The sequence below is a fragment of the Dama dama genome, chromosome 25 (assembly GCF_033118175.1).
Source record: "Dama dama isolate Ldn47 chromosome 25, ASM3311817v1, whole genome shotgun sequence".
Lineage (NCBI taxonomy): Eukaryota > Metazoa > Chordata > Mammalia > Artiodactyla > Cervidae > Dama > Dama dama.
The window spans coordinates 68,248,863-68,274,737 of record NC_083705.1 but is presented as its reverse complement, the minus strand read 5'-3'; the positions used below and the strand labels follow the sequence as shown (position 1 = coordinate 68,274,737).

General features: G+C 39.9%; 1 protein-coding gene across 1 annotated transcript in view; it reads left to right on the top strand.

Annotated features, from left to right (window-relative positions):
* MARCHF6 (membrane associated ring-CH-type finger 6) overlaps nt 1–25,875 on the top strand; it is an 82,294-nt gene that overhangs the window by 44,712 nt on the left and 11,707 nt on the right. The window contains exons 10-22 of the mRNA XM_061129331.1: nt 3,706–3,757; nt 5,439–5,497; nt 6,745–6,825; nt 7,265–7,333; nt 7,418–7,492; nt 8,464–8,598; nt 10,386–10,505; nt 11,463–11,563; nt 14,028–14,165; nt 15,679–15,883; nt 17,819–17,888; nt 21,024–21,205; nt 22,876–23,010. Of these exons, the coding sequence (XP_060985314.1) occupies nt 3,706–3,757; nt 5,439–5,497; nt 6,745–6,825; nt 7,265–7,333; nt 7,418–7,492; nt 8,464–8,598; nt 10,386–10,505; nt 11,463–11,563; nt 14,028–14,165; nt 15,679–15,883; nt 17,819–17,888; nt 21,024–21,205; nt 22,876–23,010 (1,422 nt within the window). The remainder of the gene's footprint in view (nt 1–3,705; nt 3,758–5,438; nt 5,498–6,744; nt 6,826–7,264; nt 7,334–7,417; nt 7,493–8,463; nt 8,599–10,385; nt 10,506–11,462; nt 11,564–14,027; nt 14,166–15,678; nt 15,884–17,818; nt 17,889–21,023; nt 21,206–22,875; nt 23,011–25,875) is intronic.

Genomic DNA, 25,875 nt, shown 5'->3' with positions numbered 1-25,875 from the left:
ATATATGGTTGCTTTTTATACTAAGGTCAAAATGCCATTTGATTTTTGATTACTTGGTGTATTGAAGAAAGCCTTTTTTGTGTATTGAAAATATTGGCAAAGCATAAAGTTAACACTATTTAAAAAGGAAATTATTAAAAATATTTGAATTTTAGAAAAGAAAATGAAATACGAAGTTGATGGTAATTCAGAAAACTTGGCCGCCTTTTAATGTCCCAGCTTGCTGTGTTTTAATGCCTGAACTGGTGAAAACAGAGCAGCTTTGAGATGTTCACAGAGAGAGCCCTGTTTGCTGAGCCTCACCTATGTTTACCTTAACAATAAAGAGTACCACTCTAAGGAAAAGAGCAGTTCTTCGAAGAACTTGTTCTTTAAGGCGAAATAATGTTTTTTCCAGGTTCTGTGATATAAAGTCACAGAACTTGCCCTTTGGGATTTTTAAATAGCTTTGGTTATCAAGATAACTTTGGCTGCAAGTAGCCAAACTCCAGCGGACTAAAACTATTAACATAAGAGGAAGTCCAGAGAAAGGATGGGCTTCAGGTGTGCTTGATCCAGGGGCCCAGCAATGTCATGGACCCAAATAATTTCCCTCTGCCGTCCACAGTATTGGCCCTCCTCAAACTGCCTCTGGATGGAGCCAGAATAGGAATTGAGGCTCATAGCTTGAGGATTTGAGCAACATATCTGATGATAATTCTCAGTTTAGTAAGAAGGTTATATTAGTGAGCTCCTATTCAAGGTTAGATCAGTTAGTTTCAGTTCAGTTCAGTCACTCAGTCATGTCAGACTCTTTGCGACCCCATGAACTGCAGCACGCCAGGCCTCCCTGTCCATCACCAGCTCCTGGAGCCTACCCAAACTCATGTCCATTGAGTCGGTGATACCATCCAACCATCTCATCCTCTGTTATCCCCTTCTCCTCCTGCCCTCAATCTTTCCCAACATCAGGGTCTTTTCAAATGAGTCAGCTTTTTGCATGAGGTGGCCAAAGTATTGGAGTTTCAGCTTCAACATCAGTCCTTCAACACCCAGGACTGATCTCCTTTAGGATGGACTAGTTGGACCTCCTTGCAGTCCAGGGGACTCTCAAGAGTCTTCTCCAATACCACAGTTCAAAAGCATCAATTCATCTGCACTCAGCTTTCTTTATGGTCCAGCTCCAACATTCATACATGGCCACTGGAAAAGCCATAGCCTTGACTAGACAGATCTTTGTTGGCAAAGTACTGTCTCTGCTTTTTAATATGCTGTCCAGGTTGGTCGTAACTTTCCTTCCAAGGAGTAAGCGTCTTTTAATTTCATGGTTGCAGTCACCATCTGCAGTAATTTTGGAGCCCAGAAAAATAGTCAGCCACTGTTTCCCCATCTATTTGCCATGAAGTGATGGGACTGGATGCCATGATCTTAGTTTTCTGAATGTTGAGCTTTAAGCCAACTTTTTCGCTCTCCTCTTTCACTTACATCAAGAGGCTCTTTAGTTCTTCTTCAGTTTCTGCCATAACAATGGTGTCATCTGCATATCTGAGGTTATTGATATTTCTCCCAGCAATCTTGATTCCAGCTTGTGCTTCCTTCCAGCGTTTCTCATGATGTACTCTGCATAGAAGTTAAATAAGCAGGGTGACAATATACAGGCTTGACGTGCTCCTTTTCCTGTTTGGAACCAGGCTGTTGTTCCATGTCCAGTTATAACTGTTGCTTCCTGACCTGCATACAGGTTTCTCAAGAGGCAGGTCATGTGGTCTGGTATTCCCATCTCTTTAAGTAAATTTTCCACAGTTTATTGTCATCCAGACAGTTAAAGGCTTTGGCATAGTCAATAAAGCAGAAATAGATGTCTTTCTGGAACTCTCTTGCTTTTTCAATGATCAAGCGGATGTTGGCAATTTGATCTCTGGTTCCTCTGCCTTTTCTAAAACCAGCTTGAACATATGAAAGTTCACAGTTCACATATTGCTAAAGCCTGGCTTGGAGAATTTTAAGCATTACTTTATGAGCGTGTGAGATGAGTGCAATTGTGCAGTAGTTTGAGCATTCTTTGGCATTGACTTTCTTTGGGATTGGAATGAAAACTGACCTTTTCCAGTCCTGTGGCCACTGCTGATTTTTCCAAATTTGCTGAGCTATTGAGTGCAGCACTTTCACAGCATCATCATTTAGGATTTGAAATAGCTCAACTGGGATTCCATCACCTCCACTAGCTTTGTTCATAGTGATGCTTCCTAAGGCCCACTTGACTTCACATTGCAGGATGTCTGGCCCTAGGTGAGTGATCATACCATCATGATTAACTGGGTCGTGAAGATCTTTTTTGTACAGTTCTTCTGTGTATTCTTGCCACCTCTTCTTAATATCTTCTGTTTATGTCAGGTCCATACCATTTCTGTCCTTTATTGAGCCCATCTTTGCATGAAATGTTCCCTTGGTATATCTAGTTTTCTTGAAGATATCTCTAGTCTTTCCCAATCTCTTGTTTTCCTCTATTTCTTTGCATTGATCACTGAGGAAGGCTTTCTCTTCTCTCCTTGCTATTCTTTGGAACTCTGCACTCAAATGGGTATATTTTTCCTTTGCTTCTTTGCATTACGCTTCTCTTCTTTTCTCAGCTATTTGTAAGGCCTCCTCAGAGAGCCGTTTTGCTTTTTTGCATTTCTTTTTCTTGGGGATGGTCTTGATCCCTGTCTCCTGTACAGTGTCACGAACCTCTGTCCGTAGTTCATCAGGCACTCTGTCTATCAGATCTAGTCCCTTAAATCTGTTTCTCACTTCCACTGTATAATCATAAGGGATTATGATTCTATACAGTCAGTATAGAAGGTTGCTATTGTTTAGTCACCCAGTCGTGTTTGACTCTTTTTTGACCCCATGTACTGTAGCCCGCCAGGCTCCTCTGTCCGTGGGATTTTCCAGGCAAGAATACTAGAGTGGGTTGCCATTTCCTTCTCTAGGGAATCTTCCTGATCCAGGAATTGAACCCATGTCTCCTGTATTGGCAGGTGGATTCTTTACCACTGACACCTTTTGTCCTTTATTGCTTTCAATTTCTCATAGATGAGAGACCTTAAAGAAGGCATGAAAACACACTGGACACTGAAAGAAGTGCTGTGCAGTTTACATTAATATGTTGTTCAGAAATAATCTGGTTTTCAAATTTTTCTTCATTTGGATATTTTAGTGTCATGTGATACAAGTGAAATCTGGTGTTTATGAGATACAGTTCATGGTATATTATTAATTTCTGAAGAGGAAGTGTTTATGGATTAATTTGATTTTTTTAATATGTGACATTAAGAACTTCGAGTTCTTTAGGTTTAGTTTTAGGAGCTATCTGGGGATTTCCATGTGGTGCTAGGGGTAAAGAACCCACCTGCTAATGCATGATATGTAAGAGTTGCATGTTCGAGCGCCAGGTCAGGAAGATCCCCTGGAGGAGGGCATGGCAAGCCACTCCAGTTTTCTTACCTGGAAAATCCATGGACAGAGGAGCCTGGCAAGCTACAGTCAATAGGGTTGCAAAGAGTTGGACAAAACTGAGCAACTTAGCACACACACATGAGCTATCTAATGAAAAATGAAAAGTTACGTGTAATTTCTGAATGAAATCTCAAGATTGTAGTAAAAATTTCAATCTTCTTAACTGAGTGAATTAAATGTAAATCCAATAGGAGATGAATATGTCTTATTACTCCTTTTTTTCTTTAGGAACATGTCTTTTGGGTGGTGTCTTTAAACACACTGTTCATTCTCGTTTTTGGTAAGTGATGTTTTGCTTTTATTTATGGTATTATGATAGGAGTTTAGTTTTCTCAGACCTTGTTACAGGTTTGGTTTTGTTTTAACCTTAGGAATATATGAAAGGAGTTTTAGACAGTCATCTGGCATAGGAAGGCCCTAGGTATACAGATTCTTTCTTTCCTAAGCAGCATTGACTGCTGTTACTGCCAGCTCTACTTCTGTTGGGCATTTCTGTCTCTTTTTGTAGCAGCTGGTTTTAGACTGACTTGAGAATATACAGTGTCCCACTTTCGAAATTAATTTTGTGCTGATTATCTGTGTGTGCTTTCCTGTGGCAGAAGGTCTTGTTTTTAATCTGTTAAAGTCCTGACCAAGCTTTTACCAGAGACGCTGGCTTGGGAGCTGTCGCAGAGAGAGATGCGGGTTTGAGGAAAGACAGTGAACTTAGCCCGAGTGTCACTCCCCTCAGAGCCAGATTCCAGTAATGCCGGGACTTCCACACACTGCACAGCTGTAGCCGTGAGGCTTCTGTGACAGCGCTGAGTCCCTCCAGTTGGGAGTCAGGAGAGAAAGGAAGGCGGAGTTGATGTAGCTCACAGGTTTCTCTGCTTTGGGGGAAGACAGGGAAACTGAGTCAAATAACTAAGGTTCCTCCAGCAGTTCTTCAAGGTGGAGTCTGATGGAATTGGGTCATTGTTAGACTGTTTTGGGTGTCCTAGAGAGAGACTACAGGCTGCAGGCTGACCTTAGAATCCTCTGAGTGCCTCACGATCTGCTCCTTTCTAATTACTTCTTGATGACGTCTGCTGCCTTGCTCCTTTGTCTCTGTATTTCCTCTAAACTGGAAGTTAGATCTAAGACCTGATTTGATTCAGGGTCGATACTTGTAGGACAAAACCTTCACTGGTCATGCATTGCCTGACAATATGACATATCAGGACGTACCTGATGTCTGGTTCTCCACCTTTGTCTGTGGCTCAGGTCATGGTATCTTGAAGCCATTATTGTTAGGTTTCATGTTTCCCTTTAACCACCAGAAAGTAATCTGTGGGAAGTGGTATTTTAGTACCATGCAAATATCTAGTGTTCCATCAACTTTTTGGCTAATAATTTTATTAGCCATTGATATTTGCCTGGATTAATTTATTTTTATTAGGCATTGCAAAAATGATAATTTTCAAATTCTGTCATTTTAAAACATTCATTGGCTGGTTTTTTAATAAAGAAAAGCTTGTTCTTATCAGTTGGAACAATTTAGTTAATCTGAAGCAGCAGGTCAGATGTACAGCTCTTTTCGTTTAATTATTAGCACAAACTACTTTCCTTGCAGATGAAAGTGTTTTGTGTTATGTTGCTTTTTTTCCTCTTGTGATTTTTGGCATTCCCTTTTTTGAATATTATGAACTCACGGATTTGTATATATTCAGTGTTTTCTTTAGTTTTGGAGTTCTTTTTGATGCTCACAGCTTCTCTCTGGCCTGTGAGACCCTTTTCACAATGGTTCTTGTGTCCTTGCACCACGAGCTTATTAGAGCTTGGTAACTTTGTTCTCTAGTTCTAGAGAATCCCACAGGGAGTACATTTTTGGTTCTGGGATCTTTCATTTCTCTAAGAACCCCTGTTCTTTTTAGTGGGGTTGGTATTAGGAGTGTTCATTGTTTTGATTTTGAAGTTTTCATTGAGTTTTTCCCCCCTTTTAGCATTTTGCCCTTACCACATCGGCCACTTTTCCCTTGTTGGTTTGGGATTTGAAGAACACGTGAGTATGATACTTTTACAAACCTGATTTCAGTAATTAAACCCCAGATTTGATGTATGTTGAGTAAGTAAGTAATATTGTAAAGAGTTACTTCATTTCTTTGTCTGCCTTACATGAAGGAGTAGTTATCCAGCACCATCTTGTTCACATCTTAAGCTAAAAGCAGCTCAGGACATAGAAATGTTGGGAGGTGTGGGAGGTGTTCTCTGAACCTCTGTGAGGCACAGTCTTCCCCTCTGTGGGGCAGGCGGGAGACATGCTGTGCGGAAGCTTCCTTACAGACTGACCTTTCACCTGACCACTGGCTTGTGAGATCCGTTCTCTCCCTTTTCCCTAGTTGCCCAATAGTGAATTTAGAAAAGTAACGAGATATTAATCAGTTTTTAAAAATGTTGATCTGTGTCAGAATGATGAGCTGTGGTATCTTCTAAATAGTTTGCTCTAATTTTGATATTTATGGTTATTTTTCAGAGGTAGGTGAATATTGGGATGGACAACTACTATTTTCGGGGGGGGGGGCGGGGGGCGGGCAGGTTCCCCAGAAAGAGTTAGTCCTTTAAGGACAGCTAACATAGTTGGAACATTCTGGTCCATTTGTGTGTGTGAATCCTGAGAGATCACATTCTGAGGTTTCCGAAATGGCAAAGAGACATGTTCTGGTATTTAATACACCTCTCCAGATTCTCACTAGATGAATGAGAGAACTTGAAAAGTCAGATAGATACTTTGATACATTTTAATAGCACTTGCTTTGTGACATTCAGGAACCAAAAGGTGAGCAGTGTTTGTCTCGATCCAAGCTCTTGCTCTTTGTAAGCTGAGAATGAAACAGATTTAGAGAGCAAAAACTGTAAATGTTGCGGTAGGAGACAGAGTGGCTTGGCTGCACGTGGCCGTGGATAGCCCAGGCCGTGTGCTGCTGCTTTCAGCCCTCAGCCTTTAGCAGGTCCGCTTCAGAGTGGACTAGGGTGCAGACTGTTACAGCTTCTTTATTTTTGTAAAATTCAATTCACTGTACTCTGATTTTGTCTGCTTGAGCAAAGTGTTACTCTTTAACTTTTCCTCATCTTTTTGTAGTAAATTTCAGTCAGCGGGAGAATCCAGTTTTTTGTCATCCAGAGGGGATTTTATGGACGTTTTCTAGTTATAGGAAATTATATAGTCAACTTGGATTGTTTAATAAACATTGTTTAACGGATATAGGCCACGTAGTAAAATTAATATTTTATTTATTTTCTTCTGTCTAGGTCCAAGCATCTCATTTTGAAGGCCTAATCACAACCATAGTTGGGTATATACTTTTAGCAATAACATTGATAATTTGTCATGTATCCTTTAATGAACAAGGTTGGTGTTCAGTAATGTTATTATTAACCCAAGAGTTGTTCTTATTAATGAAAACTATTTTTCTCCACTAGTCCTTTTAGTAGAAGTTGTAGGTTTTTGTAGTGAGGATGAGAGCATAAAAAATATGAGATAAATTAATTCTGTCTGTCAGATAGTACTGAGTGTTGCCTAGTTACCTGTTTCATTGTATCTTTATTATTTTTAAATAAATTTTTTTTGTTGTTGGAGCATAGTTGATTTACATGTGTTGTACAGCAGAGTGATTCAGTTATACATATATATGCATTGTTTCTGAAAATGATTCTTTTCCGTTATGGTTTATCACAGGATGTTGAATGTTTCTCGTGCTGTACAGCAGGGCCTTGCTGTCTATCTGTGTCTTTCCTTTAGTGTTCAGCTTTCCTTGACAACACACTGTAGGGGTTGGCAACTCTGGTTAAATTTCACAGGTCTCGTCGCCTGCTGGGGGTCTGCTATATTGTTGTGAAGGTAATTAAGTCCTTTTTATAAGTTAAGACTGGAAATGCTTTCTCCCCATTTAGGTGATATTGATGACCTTTATTTTTACTTAAGGTCTCTTTGTTAGTGGTGGTAGAAATTGGAGTTTTCCCTCTCATTTGTGGCTGGTGGCTGGATATCTGTTCCTTGGTGAGTTTATTTTTCGTTATCTAATACAATCTAATAATTTAAAAGCTTTTTAAAAAGTCTTTAGAATGGGTTCCTTTTAATGGAAAGCCAGTATTTGATGATAATTTTTTTTTTTTTTTTTTGAGAATGTATCATCGTAGAGTCTTAATATTGCTAATTTTTCCTGAGTGCCTGATTTTTGTGAGGTTTTGTACACATTTTTGATGTTAGAGTGTTTTGACTGGAACCTTTCTAATAACTAGTGAAGAATTTTCTTACTTGTTTAACTCTTCTCACTTTTATAAAGATGCCAAGATGTTATAAACCTAAAAAGAGTAAATCAAAGGAGTTCCCTGGTGGTCTGCTGGTTAGGACCCAGCGCTTTCACTGCTGTGGTCCAGGTTCAGTCCCTGGTTGGGAAACTCCTCAGAGAAAGAAAAAGGGGGAAAAAAAAGAAAAGCAATCTTATAAGAAGACTACCTTTATTTATAGTAATAAATTCAACCCTAACCATTTGTTTTAACTAAGATGCTCAGTCTTGATTAAAATCCTTAATGGCTGTCAGTGATAATCAATTTCTTCTCAAAAAATAAATATAGAAAAGCTGCCTTTTCTGAGGTAACATTTTCTCTCATACCATAGTATTAAAACCCACCATTCATTTAGATCTGTAACCAAGAAAAGGAAGTACTATGGTAACATAAATGTTCCTTTCACAATAGCAATATTGGTAAAGTGCTTATTCACAAATTGGCCTATCAATATTGCCTCTTTTAAAATTTTCACAGTGTCATATATGTCTTTGAAATAGCATCCAACCTTAATATTGTTTGTATTTCAGTGATACTATGAAATGCCTTTAAGGGAACTGTAATCCTAGAAACATCAGAACTTACATGTATGGTGATTCATTCACTTCCTAGAATGTGAAGATGTTAATTCAACAGAGGTAAGTGGTACAGATCTGTCTCACCTATTCTGTCTTGGTTTAGGAAATGTTTGATGCTACTCTGAAAGACCGAGAACTGAGCTTTCAGTCGGCCCCAGGCACCACCATGTTTCTGCACTGGCTGGTGGGAATGGTGTATGTGTTCTACTTCGCCTCCTTCATTCTGTTACTGAGAGAGGTAAGTTCCACTGGAAGTGCCAGCATTGCACATTTACAGAAAGAACTTCTGCCCTAACCACATGGCATGCCTTAAAGGCTATGATGATTTCCTAGCTAAGTCTTTTTCTTTTTTCTAAGAGGGAATAGCTATAGACTAGTTTGGCTCAATTGCTTTAAACCATTTTTTAGTAATTGGTCTCAAAAACTGGCAGGTTTTATTATTTCAATCAGTTTGAAATATGAGTAGAGGGGAAAAATTAAAAGCATGTGTTTTACTTGGTATGTATTTTAACCATCTTCAAATACATGTTCTTGGAATTTTTTATGTGATGTGAGTCTGTTTTGGACTTCATCCAAGGACATGCTAGAAATACCCAAAGGGTATGGTTTCACAGGATCATATATGTAAAATGGTCTTGAAGTCGTTTATACTCCCTAAGTATAATATTATAGTGGGGGTCCTTTATGATTCTGGTACAGTCTCCAGATGGGAACTTTTACTAATCCTGTTTTCAGAATACAGTCCTTACTGATATGAAGACAGTAAAAACAGTGTCAGTACTTGGCTAATATGCATCTCATGCTTAGTCATCTGGTGCAAAAGGAAGTATGAGACTTGAGTAATTGTAATAAATGTACTTTCTGCTCTGAATTTTTTCCCCAAATAGTACCGTACACTTACTTTGTGCCAGACTCTGTGCTGTATGCTGGGGTAATCATGAGAAACAAGGACAGAGTGTCTACTCAGTGTTACATTCTGGGAAAGAATACAGCCATGGAACAAGTCAGCTTGCTCCATTGAGAGCAGCATTGGAGAAGCAGGGCTGAAGGAGCAGGCTGGTGACTAGTCCAGTGTGAATGGAATACTAACACACAAAGGCTTAAAGCTGTTCATGGTTACTCCACTCTTTTGAGAGATGTGAGGGGCTAGCGATGAGGCTGGGGTCCAAAATATTCTCCTGAAACATAAGAGTATAAGTTCAGTAAATTCTGTTTGCAAATAAAGCCTGTATTCTTGTTTTGAAACTAGTGATTAAAACTAAGTGTATTTTTTAAATTGTAGTTTTATGTGACCTCTAAATTGCATTGTTCATTGATAAATATTTTATACTGAATTTTTTTTGTTTTATCAGTATGGTAGTTTTTTGTTGATACAGAATCCTAGTATTTTGGAGTTAGATGGAAACTTAAAGGTCTGTGTTTGTTTGGAAGATGGAAAAATAGAATTTGGGCAGAGAGACTTTACACAGGGTAGCTTAGTGAGTTTGGGCTACCCAGAACTAACCCCCAGGTCATCCATTGCCCCAATCACCCACAACCTCTAGCGTTGATGCTTTCTTCTGAGCCAGGGAAAAAGATGTAATAGGTAGTCACTTGAAGCTACTGAGAGGCTGAAGGGTTTCTTAATTAAGGTAAGTCTTCTTGGAAAGTATAAGACTGAAATCACATCTTTTGTTTAGGATACTTATAAATTGTAACCCAGTTCTTCCCAAATTATACAATATAGTTATAATTTTTATAAAAATACTTATTGTTCATCTTGGAGGTCTAGATTTCTTGACAAATTATACTTAGTAAATTTTTTCCATTGAATGATTAAAAGCATCAAAGGCTATCAGGCACAGGATATTTTTAATTCTGATATAGGAACTTCTTTTCCAAGTAGAGTTACATGAATTTTCTAAGGCCAATTTTTTTATGATGCCAAAATAATTTTGAAAGCTTATTTCTGTGTTAATGTTTTAGCTCATATACAGAGGTGGAAGACACTGATGACTATTTATAGCATTTGAAATAAATTTGCAGGTACTTCGACCTGGTGTTTTATGGTTTCTAAGGAATTTGAATGATCCAGATTTTAATCCAGTACAAGAAATGATTCACTTGCCTATTTATAGGCATCTTCGAAGATTTATTTTGTCAGTGGTAAGTGTATTTTTTTTTAATTGATTTTGAAGTAAAGTGGGCTACCCTTGAGTTTTTGTTTTTTGGTCAGAAGGACTGGTAGAGTGGATTGAATAATTTAGGTTTATCTATGCCTGTGGAAGTTGGTTATCAAATAGCTATTCTGTTGGTTACTTTGATAAAATGTTAGTAAACAAAAATGCCTTCTGGTTCTTTAGAAGTATAATTAATTGCCAAATTATGGGTTTCAGAATTATATTAATTTGCATTTAAGCAATAGAGACTTGTTAATAGCTTGTAAATTAAGCTCTTGGGACTTCCCAAGTGGTGCTGTGGCAAAGTATACACCTGCCAATGCAGGAGATGCAAGAGATGTGGGTTCAATCCCTGGGTCAGGAAGATCCCTGGAGGAGGGCATGACAATTCACTCCAGTATTCTTCACTGGAAAATTCCATGGACAGAGGAACCTGGCTGGCTGTGTAGTCCATGGGGTTGCAGGGAATTGGACACAGCTAAGTAAGTGAGCACAGCACATTAAACTCTTAACAGAAGCATCTCAAAGTTTCTTGCCTGGCTAGAAAAAGAAATTGCCTAGTTAAATCTTAAGTTTTTCCAAGATAAAATTCTAAAAACAATATTGTGTGCCCTTTGGAAACTTTTGTAGCCATTAATATGGGTTCTCTCTTACTGTCACTGGTGGTTTATTATGAGGCAGACTGTTCTGATCCTTCATGGTGAGTTTCTAGCGCTCTTTTCATATACCGTGCCGTGATTATCCTTTGTGGCTCCTGTCTGAGCCCTGTGTCCTAGAGAGAGAGGAGCAGCTGTCCTAGGAACGCGTCTTCCCACAGTGACCCAGGTGTAGTGTGTTGAGTGAGAACACTCATTGCCCTGTGCACACGTCGACCTGGACTGGAGTCTGCCATCTCCCACAGATGGTGACAGGGGCGCCCGGCCTGCCCTCTCTCTTGTTGCAGATTGTCTTCGGCTCCATCGTACTCCTGATGCTGTGGCTGCCTATACGAATAATCAAGAGTCTGCTGCCTCATTTTCTTCCATACAATGTCATGCTCTATAGGTAAGTTTTTGATATTTGGAAGCTTTACTAATTAAAAGTCTGTTAGGGATTTGATACTCAGAGTACATACATTTAATAAAACATTTCATTTCTCACAGATATTAGCAGTCATCTGATAACTAAATTTTTCCATATGAACATTAGCAGTTATATTTTCCAAAGAAAGACTTGTTTTTCTGCAAATGCAGTGTGCCTTTGTTTATCAGCGAAATGTTAACATTCCTAATGAGAAATACCTAGTAGTGTCATCTTCATATGAAAAACATTACATCATAAGTAAGGTAGCCATAGTTAAACATGTAATTACAGATGAAGATAGGATCTAAAGCTTATAAATGGAAAAATATTTTGATTTAAAGACTAAAGTAACCTGGAAACCTAGTCTCCACTGTTCCTCCTGCATTCCCTTCTTCAGTGATTTGCGTCTTCTCTTCAGTCATCTAAATATGCCAGGCAAATTGCATTTCTTCCTCAGATTTACTTGTAATTGTCTTTAAATCTTGTCAGTTCTAATTCTTTATGATCTCTTATATAAATCAACATGATATACCACTTAATATTTTAGGCCTTTTTGTTTTTCTCCATTTATAATCCATCTGTAACAAATCTGCCTCTTCCTCCATAATATGCATAGTAATATCTGGGTTATTTAGAATGACATACAAGGCTTAGCATAATCTCACACTGCCTTTTGAGCATCTTGTCCAGCATCGCCTGACTGGAATTCTACTCCCCAGCCCCACGCAGCCTCCATTGAGTCTCCCCATGAAGGCCTAGCTGTTCCTGGTTTTTCCCTCTCTGTTTGTAGTGACCTTCTGCAAGCTTTTGCTGTCTCTCCTCAGAATCCAAATTGAGATTTTGTTCTCTTGAGTTGTTTCCTATCTAGGGTAAGTTACCTCCCCGTCCTTGTATGTTCCAGTTGTTGTAGTGAGAACCAGGAAGCACATGTATTGTTGAAATAGTCCCATTTTGGTAGCTGGTTATACCTAGAAGTTTAATGGAGCTATTGTAGCAGTGTTTAATGCATTCTTCCACTCAGCAAGATTGAAGGCCCATCATATACTAGGTGCTTCTCTGTGTACAAGGGATATAACAGTGAACAAGTCAGAATCAAGAAAAATTTGTGTCCTTCTGGACTTATCTTTCAGTGAGGAAGACAGCCAATAAAAAATAGGTAAAATATATAATATGCCAGAGAGTCATAAGCGCTGTGGGAAAAAATGAACAAAGAAGTGACTGGTGAGGCCCTGAGGTGACAGTTGAGGAGGCCTTGAGGAGGTGACAAGGGAGTGAGCCACGTGAATCTCTGAAGGCAGAGGGCCCTGTGCAGCCGGGCAGGCACGTGCGGCAGCATTGAGGTTGGTGTGAGGAGCAGCCGGAGGCCAATTTGGTTGCAGTGAAAGGAGAAAAGTAGTTGGCTGTGAGTCGGAGAGGTTGTGGGAAGCTGAGTCCTCCAGAGCCTTGTAAGCCATGGTAAGCACTTCGGCTTCGAGTGATTTGAGGGGTGGGGGTTTTGGGGAGGTTGAGCAGAGAGAGAGTGATCTGACATAGGTTTCCCAGGGATCAGTCTGGGCTACTGTGACTAGAAGAGCTGGGGTTGAGATGGCCAGGGCAGAAGCAGGAAGCCAGCCAGGAGGGTAGTGCCACATCCTGGTGAGAGGCGAGGGCGGCTGAGATGGGGGAAGTGGCTGTGCGGTCAGGAGAGGTGGTTCCATTTAGGGCAGGATTAGGGTGCAGTCAGTAGGCTTCTCTGGATGTTTGAATGTAGGTGAAGAAAGCTGGCAGAGGGTCTCAGTTTCTGTCCTGAGCACCTGAAGGAAGGAGTTGCCGTTTACTAAGATGAGGGAGATGGTGGAGGAGCAGGGTTTGAGGAGGAGTGGGAATTTGATACTGAACATGATCAATTTAAGGTGTCTTGGGTTCTGTGAAACGTTGGGTTGGCTCTTTGGATATGTACGTTAAGAATTAGGGCAGATATCTGATAGTACATAGAAGTTTACACAAAGTTGCTGTCGTAAGCCACAGGAGGTTGCGTGCATCCAGAGAGCACAGGCAGATGAGAATAGAGCAGGGGCCTTTCACTGTGTCCGAGTCAGGGAGATGAGGAGCCAGCACGTCCTGGCAAGGTGTCCGTGGAGAAAATGTGCTGGGGGCGCAGAGTGGCCAGGGGTGTGATACACTGCTAATACAGCAGGTGAGTTGAGGACCAGGACCTGCCTGTCACTCTGGTAACAACACGACGGTCGTGGCAGTCCTTATCAGGAACAGTTTTGGTGATGTTTGAGGGAGATGCCTTGTTGTCTTCAACTGAGAGTGGATGTGAGGTGATAAAGGCAGTAAGTTCATGTGACTCTTCAAGGAGTTTTACCATCATTCCATTAAGTGTTTAATATCATACAGGCTGGAGGTGATAATGGAAAGTTGAATCCACATTGTGAATTATGGCTTTTTGTAATTATCTTAGTGATGCTCCAGTGAGTGAACTGTCCCTTGAGCTGCTTCTGCTTCAGGTTGTCTTACCAGCATTACTCGAACAGGGACACACGCGGCAGTGGCTGAAGGGACTGGTGAGAGCCTGGACTGTCACCGCTGGATACTTGCTGTAAGTATGGCAGGTGCCTCGTAGGCATATCATCTGTGATCATTTAATAACCTTTGTGAAAAAGCATGCCCCACTCAGGAAGAGTTAGTTTTAATAAGAGACATTTTGATGATATCTGCAAGTGTATACAACACTTACTAAAGCTTTTCTAATCATTGCTCTCCTTTTATGGAGAATGTATACATGTTTTGGGGGGCTTCCCAGGTGGGTCAGTGTTAAAAATCACCTGCCAGTGCCAGAGACACAGGTTCAATCCCTGGATCAGGAAGATTGTTTGGAGAAGGAGATGGCAACCTGCTGCTGTATTCCTGCCTGGAGAATCCTGGCGGGCTACAGTCCAAGGGGTTGCAAAGAATCTGACATTACTTAGCATGCATACATGCATGTTTTTACCCTCTTACAGAGGGGTTGCGGCCCAGGTTCTTTCATTACACTGGGTAGAAGTAAAATGCTTTTTAGTGCATTAAAATCTAACCAAGTTACCCTTTTTTTTTTAGAAATCCTAACCTGATAAGTTAGGACCAGAAAGGGTCAGTTTTCATTCCAACCCCAAAGAAAGGCAATGCCAAAGAATGTTCAAACTACTGCACAATTGCACTCGTCTCACACGCTAGCAAAGTAATGTTCAGAATTATCCAAGCAAGTCTTCAATGGTATATGAACCGAGATACCTTAATGTGAAATATGGGCATACTTTGTTTTATTGTGCTTCACACTTACATTTTTTTTTTTAATAAATTGAAGGTTTGTCAGATGATGGTTAACATTCTTTAGCAATAAAGTATTTTTAAATTAAGGCAGGTACATTGTTTTTTTAAGACAATGCTGTTGCACACTTAACTGGATTATAGTCAAGTGTAAACATAAGTTTTATATACACTCAGAAACCACAAGTCTTGACCCTTTTACTGCACTTTTGGCTTTGTTGTGGTGTCCTGAGCTAGACCCACAGTACCTCCGGGGGATGCCTGTGTGCATTGGGTTCAACTTGAACATGCATCCTTCTCTAAGGCTCAGTGCCCTACCATGCCCCCTTGCTTCCCATCTCATTTGTGCTGTAACTCATTTGTGGCTTGGAGGTTTTAGTTGAACTGTATGTCATAGCAGACACGGTAGTCATCTATAGCGAAAAGAGAAATTGGTTCTTTTTTCCCTAAAATTCTTCACATAGAGTATCTTGTATGTTGTACACTTTTTTTTTTTTTTCCAGTTACTGATTTTTCTCGGAAGTTGGCTGAAGAAAACATAAAATAGATCGAATTTATGGGGTATTCTGTATGTTAATTAACTTTACATTTGGAAGGGTTTCATTTAAAGCAGGCAGCAACATTTAGAACAGATTGAGGTAATGGTAGTGCTCTGCATAGATTCTACTTATACCTTTTCTTCCCTAAGTAATAATTATTAAGGATGAGCAATAATTATAATAATAATAATTGTTATTAAACAAAGACAGTGTCATGTCTGCTGTTTTATTCTGAGTGAGAATTTTCACTGATGCCATTTTACACAGGGATCTTCATTCCTACTTGTTGGGAGACCAGGAAGAAAATGAGAACAGTGCAAACCAACAGGTTAACAATAACCAGCATGCTCGGAATAACAACGCTATTCCCGTGGTGGGGGAAGGCCTGCACGCAGCCCACCAAGCCATACTCCAGCAGGGCGGGCCTGTCGGCTTTCAGCCTTACCGCCGGCCTTTAAATTTTCCACTCAGGGTAGGTACTGTACAGACTGGACAGAAGATCTTTCAGATTTCTGTTGAGAGCTTTTGCTGCTGTTATTGGTGGTGTTAGTATAGAGTCCTCGGTGTAAACACACCTTACAGTCTTCTGAGGAGAACCTACGTTTCACTCCTCTTATTCTATGACACATTATGTATGTAAATGTCAGGTAAGTTTATCACATTTTAGACATGGGCAATGGAGTTAGGCTTCCATGTGCCATTGGCCCCTGCCATTTGTAAGGAACAAGAAGACCCTAGATCAAACAAGAAATTAACATTCTTGATTCATTTCCTGTGTCAGGAACTGGAATCAGCATTTTAGAGTTTTTCTCTCTTTAATCCTTGCAGTATTAATCCCAGTGCTCCAAGGAATGAGTCGTAATCTTTTGTTTATATCTGATAAAACTGAAGAGTTTTATTAATGAGTTTATTAATGAGTTTTTTAATTTATGAGTTTGGTTAAGGAAGTGCCTGCCTCACTGAGACCTTCCTCCAGATGCTACCAAAACTGTTCCTTCAGGCGTCTCCGGGGACCTTCATGGTGTTAAATTCGATGGTCAGGTCCTAGTCCTCACCTCACGTGCTATATGATTGCCCACTTCTTGTTCCACAAAACACTTTTTTGGAAGTTGTTCAGGAAGCTTCATGGAGGAGTTGATACTTTTAAGTCTTTAAAGTTAGGAGATCAAGCAAATTTAAAAAAGCAGGCGGGAAAAGGTGTTCCAGGCCTGTTGTCAGCACAAGAAGCATGTTAAGACGTGGTCGGTATGGACCTGCAGGGAACTGAATGAACGGATGGAGTTTAGGCAGGAGGTGTAGGCGAGCTGTCAGAGATGAAGGAGCTATGAGAGACAAGGCTCTTCAGTTGATAAAAGATCCTTTCTTAACCAGAAGGTATTTTGTGGTCCAGATTAGAGAGAGGACCACCACGGGGTCTGTCAGGCAGTGGAAGCTGACGAGTCTCCACACTCCGTCGCCCAGTGTTATTGCCGGTGCTTGCCGTCTCCCTGCCGGAGCCCTGCCCTCAGAGCCTGGTCGGGTCCAGGCAGGCAGCACTCTTTTTATCTCTCTGTCCAGGATGGCTGCTTCCTTCTTGTCTCAGGGTGTTTCTTTTTTATCTACACTTTTCCATATAGGAGCCACCAGCTATAGCTACAATGATTGTTTACTTTTAAACTTAATTAAAAATAAATACCACTTGTAGACATGTGGTAAATAACCTTGATGGTGGATATTCCTTCACAGCGTATATCAGATCACATATGTATATATGTGATCGTATATGTATATCAGTTCACATTGAACACTTTAAATATATTATTAATATAGTTTAATTTGTCTTTTATGTCAATTAAGCTGAAAAAATAAAAAATACATTTCTTGTAGACAACATTCATACTCAGAGTACCTAGAATCTTAAATTCCGGCACTCATTCACACTGACCCCATGTGAAGTGCTTGGTGGCCTCATGTACCCATAGCTCCTGTGTCCAGCAGTGCAGGTATAGACATCTCCATCATCAGAGTGTTCTGATTGGATGGCACTGTTAGAGAGTGAGCTTTCCTTTCATGAAAAGCTGTTTTTGAGAATTTGATAAAAATAAGTGACCAGTTTTAGTTTTAATTAATAGGGAAAATGTAAGTTGATCATGTTTTATTTTTGTGCTCTCTGATTTAAAGTATATTTGCTTGTTATTTGCTGATGTATCTGATTATATGAAAGTGGAAGCAATTTACTTTTAGCCAGAGTTATAGTTAATATTATCTAAAATGAAAATTTCCTTTTTATGTAAAATGGAAGGAGTCCTGGAGATACCAGTATAGACTGTTTTTACTGAGAGAATTGTGTTGATTCTTTGAGTGGTGTCCTAAAATACATTGAGCACATGTGACTACTGTTTATGCACTGCTGTGTTTTGCCTTGCAGATATTTTTGTTGATTGTCTTCATGTGTATAACCTTACTGATTGCCAGCCTCATCTGCCTTACTCTACCAGGTATGAGCTTATCCTAGCTCTCTGCTAATGACATCATGAAAAGATGCTTTGTTTTAACAGGGTATATTTTACTGAGATGTGATCTTTTCATCAAATATAAAATGAAGCGGTTTTCTCTTCATTTTTATTGAATGTGGGGTACATGGGGACAGAGTTCAAAGTCAGTCACAAAGTATGAGAGGCAGCTCACTGCCCCCCAGCCTCCTTGTTAGTGCTTCATAGCAGCCAGAAAATCCTAAATCACACTGATGTGTTAGCCACTTAAATCATCACTAAGTGGAAGATACTTTTCAGGTCTTATCAAGTATGCAAATATATATTGAGTTAGTGTCTTGATTATAACACTCAATATAACTTTATAAATCAGATTTACCTTAAATACTTGATTTTTTTCCCATGTGGGCTAAGGCTGAGGAGGAGCAACTAGTTAATTTCAAGTGAGGTTTCTTTAATTATTTTCTGATTTGTCTAAGAGTTTTGATTTATCTTAAACTGGTAAAAATAAAGTTTATCTTAAAATCTGTTTTATTTTTAACTTTCCTCACAGTGATTTTTGACTGTTAAAACTTTACTCCTGGGTTCACTGCTCAGATCTCAGCTGTTAAAATGACAAAGTCTAGTTAACCATTGCTAAGTCACTTGAGTTGTGTCCGACTCTTTGCAACCCTATGAACCGTAGCCTGCCAGGCTCCTCTGTCCATGGGATTTTTTCAGGCAAGAATACTGGAGTTGGTTGCCATGCCCTCCTCAAGGGGATCTTCCTGACCCAGGGATCAAACCCACGTCTCTTATGTTCCCTACATTGGCTGGTGGGTTCTTTACCACTCACGCCACCTGGGAAGGTGCAGCAAAATAAACATATTTTTGAGAAAACTTAAGTTTTTGAACTTTGGACAGCTTTGTGGTTTATATGTTCCATTTTCATTTTTATCAGAAATACTAGAAAGTTAACAAAGGAAAGAAACCCAGTTTTGTTACTTGAATTTGGCAATGCAAGTACTTTAATCTCATTAAAGATTGTTAAGCAAATACTTCCCTGTTAATCCAGTCCCAGCATCTAGTGGAAGGAATGCAGCTATGTTTAATCATATACTTGTCATAGTACACATTTAAGGTTGTGAAGATGCTATTTCCCCATAGGTTACTTTCCTATAGCTACATTTTAACTAACGTTAAGTTACTACAAACTAGAAACTAACTTGACCTCTCAAAAACACTTTAGAAGTATGTGAAGTATAGAATTAGAAGAGGCCTTTAAATTTTTTAAAACCAGCCAACCAAAAAAGAACAAAAACTTTGGAGTAAAAATCAGTTCAGTTCAGTCACTCAGTTGTGTCCGACTCTGCGACCCCGTGAACTGCAGCACGCCAGGCTTCCCTGTCCATCACCAGCTCCCAGAGCTTGCTCAAACTCACGTCCAACGAGTCGGTGATGCCATCTAACCATCTCATCCTCTGTCGTCCCCTGCTCCTGCCTTCAGTCTTTGCCAGCATCAGTATCTTTTCCAGTGAGTCAGTTTTTCACATCAGGTGGCCAAAGTATTGGAGCTTCAGCTTCAGCATCAGTCCTTTCAATGAATATTCAGGACTGATATTCTCTAGGATTGACTGGTTTAATCTCCCTTGCTGGAGTAGAAATACATATAGAATGCTTGACAGTTTTACAGAATTATCAGTGATACTTTTAAATGTTTAACAAGCATATGTGTTTATTTCATGTGACATTTGCATGTGTTTGTCTTTAAAAATTACTTATCTTCATACCCAAGCTGTTCTGTGATATTGCAAAGAAGTCTGTAATGTTATTAGCATTATGGCCTATAAACTTGACTGTTGAGGTGGTTTGATTGGGATTGGAGACAATGTGGGTCAGTGATCAAGAGCGTGATCTTGGTCATGCAAACGTGAGTTGACCTTCAGCCACCACCCTTGTGTGCCCTTGGTTGGGGGCTCGCTTTCTCAGTCTTCAGAATGGAGGGTCATTACTGCTTGCAGGGTTGTTGGCAAGATGAATGAGAAAATGTATGGAAAATGTTCAGCCCAACCACTTGCTCCTTTTAGACATTCAGAAATAACAGATAAGTTTTTAAAAAATGAAACAGATTATTACCGTATCAAGGAGAAAGAGACACTGGAAATGGGGTCCTGGTCTTCTCTCCAGCCTTATTAAGGAGTAACCATGTGAAGAAATATATAAATGATGTTGCCTGATAGATTTTTGTGGGTACATTGTGGAATTTATTTGTAATAACTCTTTGTTTGAGGCCATGCCTTAGACAACTTTCACATATTTCACATATTTTATTTTTTTCCTGAGAAAATTAGTGTGAGATTCTTTTTTATTGTGCCCACTTCTTATTAAAATAAGCTTAGTTTTCTATCTTAATGAATGAGCTAAATGGAAGAAAGTTACTCTCAATTCTTTGTAATGTTACTAAATATTAAAAATATTGACAACACAAATAATAGAAAGTATATTCTCCATTTGTGTCCTGTTACATGCACACTCTTTTCATTTGATGATCCAGACAGCAAAAATACCCTGCTCCTCAAGTCATTTCGGTCCCCAGAGAATAAGCAGTTGGCCTCGCAGGTCACCATGCAGGTCACAGGCGAGCTTGTACCCAGTGACTTGCTGTGGTTTGGTTGTATCTTAAGTTATGACATTCTTTAGAGTTTGGTGGATTTTGATTTTATTTTGTTTGCTCTTAATGAAGATACTGATACATCAAAACGTGTTGTCTTTTTTTTTTTTTTAAATTTATTTATTTCTTTATTTTTTCAGTGGGTTTTGTCATACATTGACAATTATACAGAGTGAAGTAAGCCAGAAAGATAAAGAACATTACAGCATACTAACACATATATATGGAATTTAGAAAGATGGTAATGACAACCCTATATGCAAAACAGAAAAAGAGACACAGAAGTACAGAACAGACTTTTGAACTGTGTGGGAGAAGGTGAGGGTGGGATGTTTCGAAAGAACAGCATGTATATTATCTATGGTGAAACGTGTTGTCTTTTTAATAATCACTTAAAATGATTGAAGATACTGGTAGTACAACATTGACATCAAGGTTAGAGTTGTTTTTGCATGATTGCATGTCTCATTTATCAGCCTTTGTATTTTCAGTATTTGCTGGCCGTTGGTTAATGTCATTTTGGACCGGGACTGCCAAAATCCACGAGCTCTACACAGCTGCCTGTGGTCTCTATGTTTGCTGGCTCACCATCCGGGCGGTGACGGTACTGGTGGCGTGGATGCCACAGGGACGCAGAGTGATCTTCCAGAAGGTCAAGGAGTGGTCCCTCATGGTAGGCCTTTCTAGTCAAGACTGGTCCTGTCTGACAGCAGTGGTGAATGTTTTTCCAGTGGTTTCTTTAAATCTTTTCACTTTGTTTCTTCACTGTGTTGATTGTGTCAAGAGAGTTGATTTTTTGAATTAAAAGGAGTATTCCTTTAGGGCAGTAGTTTTCTGGTTTTACTCTGAGAAATACAGTCCAGATATATCTGAGGGTTAGAAGAAAGTCATGCTATTAAATGATCTAGTAATGCCCTTGAGACATAAGACAGTCTGTAGAATTTAAAATCAATTTGTTTAAGTAGAAATTTCCTTTAAGTTATTTTTTCTAAAATGTGATTAAATTCTTTTAATATATAAAAACTTGACTTCAGGATTCAGTGTTTTCTATATAAATGAAATTCTTTTAATTATAGTCTGTTGTTATTCAAGAATGTCCTGGCTAGTGTGAAAGGATAGTAGTTATTGGGAATTATTACTCTCAATAAATAACTTAATTGTCACAAGAGTGAGGGAAAATGTCACTGTAAGATGATTGTCTAAGGGTGGCAACTTATTGATTGATCATAATGTTGATTATGACTGATAAATATGTTTAGGTCACTGCTTTATGCCTTTTCATTTGTATAATCAAGTCTAGTTTTGTATCTGAATTTTTGATTTTACTAAAAGTTTAACAGCTATTTAATATTCATGTTTAAAGAAAACCACAAGAGATTCATTGTATATTAAGAATGGAGGGATTTGATTACTATGCAATCTGTAGATATGAGGCCCTTAACTATATTTAAATAGAGAAACTAGCCAGTACCAGTTTTCATTTGATATTCTTCCACATCATATGGCTATGTAAAGAAATAATTACTGCATCTTAATGCACACCATTTTAGTCTCTTGCTGTTGAAACAGCTCTACTCACTGAGGCTCCCTTAAGAAAAAGGGACATCAAGGCCACTTTAAAGCTGATTTCTTTGTCAGGATTTCATAGTGGCTCTTACATGTTATTTCTTCCTTTTTGTGCCGATTTTCATTTTGCCACTTTGTCCAAATTCTAGAGCTGTGCTAATAGAGTAGCCATGTGACTTAATGGCTACCATCTTGTACAACACAAATGCAGGTCATTTCTGTCATCTCAGTAAGTTCTGTGGGACCGTACTATTCTCAGGGGAGCTAATTTGATTAGCTTGGTTAATTACCTTAACTGGGGTTACACAGAATGCTTCAACTATATCAGTCCATCTCAGAGGTCACAGGTCAGCCTATGGGTGGGCCACCATTGGCTCAGGGGTGTGGGGCACCCAGGGAGATGACAAGCACTGGCAATAACACTCCAAGACGGGGGGTGGAGACTTGGTCAGCTTCTTAGACAAACAGAAGCCTATTCCTGAGACTTAGATTGAGAAAAGTAGCACAGCCACTTGGTTAATATACATATTAAAATAATTTTGTAGCAACATAGTAATATGTTTAGTAGTCATTTCATGCTTTTGTTAAGTAGCTTGAGTTTTTGTAATTATACATTCAAATTTCATTCAAACATGTAACATAAAGGGTGAGTTGTTTAAGGTATGTATTTGTTCTGTTAGGCATCAGGTCAAAGAAGAATAAACTTCACATGAGATAAAGGGTTTGGCTAGAAGTCAGGGAGACTCTCTAACTCAGTGGCCTTTCATCTCCCGCTAGATAATGAAGACTGTGATCGTGGCAGTGCTGCTGGCCGGGGTGGTCCCGCTTCTTCTGGGGCTTCTGTTTGAGCTGGTTATTGTTGCTCCCCTGAGGGTTCCTTTGGATCAGACTCCTCTTTTTTACCCGTGGCAGGTAAGTGCATGTCTTTTGCTCATGATATTTCCTTTTGTATTTAGAATCAGAAAAATTCTCAGTTGTTTAAAATGATTTGAAGCAGCTTGTTTAGAAAGACTCCTTAATTTTTTCTATTGTAGGAGCTCTTGTAAAATTGATCAGATAATGCATTTTACCTTTTGAAATATGCAGGCCATGTAAAGTAAATACCTTACTTACAGGTTAAAATGTCACTATAGGCTTCACTAATATTTAAAAATGCAAACTAATGTGTTGGTCTTTACACTTTTAGTTAGGTTGATACCTTGCTCCTTTTAGCTTTGAGCCTTGAAGTCATAACCTACATTTTTGAATAATTACATTTTCCCCCACAAGAGTCATATAGGCTTATTAAAAAGAACATTCTGAGGGAAACTATGCAGGTCATAGCAAAGGCCTTAAAATACACATGGAAAAAGAGATTTAACTTTTCTGTTGCACTCTCACCTGAAGTTAACATCATAGACCTCAGATTTTTAAGAGAGATTAGGGAAAGAGTGGATATTGACTTGAGTCATTCAAAGCCTTTTCAGCTTTGTTTTAAAAATAAACTTTCCAGAGATGAAAATTTTGTCTACTTTCCTGATGAAGAACCTCCGTAAACTTCATTTAGCAGCACATACTTCCTCGAGTGCTTTAATGTATGCCCAAACCCTGTGCGGTGTAGGGAGTGAGGCTAACACGAGGACTTCAGGGGACCTTGCAGGCTGGTGGGAAAGATAGGTAGACGGTGCTGTGGTGGGGCACGTGTGAGGAGCACAGCATTAGGGGGCGAGGTGCCCACCCAGCTGGGGGGGTTTCACATATGGTTTTCTGCAGAGACAATGTCCAGGACAACGTGGTAGAGTGCAGAGGAATGGGTGAGAAAAGAAGTGTATTCCAGGAAGGAACGAACGGGCAGGCCTTGAAGTGAGACAGCACACAGACATAGGGGACACTCTCATGGGGTGTGCTCATAGGTTAGAACTGGAGTGAAGGTGAGCAATAAAGGGGAATTGTTACGTGTATGTTACATGTATATGATGCCTTCCTGTAGGAGGTGAATTGCAGTGTAGTGTAATAGCATCAGGGATTGAAGGAAAGCTGTTTTTCACAGAATAATAGCAGCTATGAAAGGTAGAGGAATTAAGAGAATTAATTAGGAAAATCATTATTTTGCAATAACTAAAATAGTTGATTCCTGGGATTGTCAGTGGATGCTGAACCCATTAGGTGAAAGTTGATGCGCGTCGGTCTTTGGTTACTGTGCTGCAATAACAAGTTACCTGACAGCCCCGGCTTACTGGCTTAAAACAATCATTTATTTTGTCCACAGAATCTGTGGGTCAGAAATTAAGCCAGGGCGTAATCTGCTTATATCTGATTCACGTTCTCTGGGGTCTCATGTAGGAGACTCAGTGGCTGAGTGTGATTTGACAGCTTTATCTGACATCATTTGGAGATGTCATCATTCAATGTGTGAGGGCTGGCACTGGTCGTTGCCCCTCATTTGGGCTGTTGCTTGGAGCCCCTGGATGTATTTGAGCTTTTTTATAGCTTGGTAGCTCAAGGTACGTGGGCTTCTTCCGTTGCATTTCAGGGAAATGAGTGTCCCAACCAACAAGGCAGAAGCTACATCAGCTTTCGTGGCCTCCTCTCACAAGTCCTGCACATAGCTTTTCACTGCCTCCTAACTGGGTACGAGCAAGTCACAGGTTGGCTCAATTCTATGGGAAGGGGGCATAGACCCCAACCACTCCATGGGAGAAGAATTTGCGGTCATGTTTAAAGGCCACTACAATGCAGAAGTGGTCGTTTGCATGGTGACAGAGTGTCACTTTTCAGATTACTTGATACCTGAAAGGGAAACACAGCTTTGTAGAGGAGGGGTCAGCAGACACTGCCTTGACCCACATGATCACTGCAGATGTGGCCAGCAGATGCCCTGCGCCTCCTGAGGTGGTGTGGTATGCTGCACCAAAAACACCAGAACAGCCTGAGCCCAGGAGCTCTGCCTCCTGTTGGATGTGAACAGTTGACGGAACATCAGCGTCATGCTGCCACTCTGTGACCGTGATGGGTCACGACAAAATGAAGGCCCCTCCGTGATCATGTCTGAATGCAGGCAAAGCGTGAGCATTGTCCAAACCACACAAATGACCAAACATGCCCATGCCTGGCTGCCCCTTCGTTTCCAGCTGCAGTTTTATTAGCCTCAGTCTGTCCTGTCTTCTGGAAAGATTTATTAAAATATGCAATTATAGATTACCAGGACTCTTCTAACGGGCTTCCCTGGTGGCTCAGGCAGTAAATCATTTGCCTGCAATGCAGGAGATCTGGGTTTGGTCCCTGGGTTGGGAAGATTCCCTGGAGGAGGGCACAGCAACCCACTCCAGTATTCTTGCTTGAAGAACCCCATGGATAGAGGAGCCTGGTGGGCTTCTTTTCTAAATAGCATCTGGAATAAAGCAAAGCCCTGCTTCCTTAAATTCTCCTCAAATCACTTCACACAAGCCAGAGAACATATTTTCTAACATCTTACTCAGGGCTCCGAGTCCTCCACACTTGTCTGTTCTCCCTCACCGCATTGAGTAGTGATGCAGCTTGTTTGCCTGTACATGTGTTCTTGGTGGTCTTAATGGTGTCCGACTTCTCGACCTTGGCGGAGTAGTTGACATTACTCAGTTTCAAGAACGCTTGTATGTTGTGACCCATCTGTTTCACTTTTCAGAAGTCTTGCAAAGAAATATTTACATGTGTGCAGGAGACATGAGCAGGGTTGTTCTGCTATCATGTGATTTTTGTGATGTCAGAAAACTTAGAAGCAAGCCAGATGTGCATCAGTAGAAAATGACTAAATAAAAT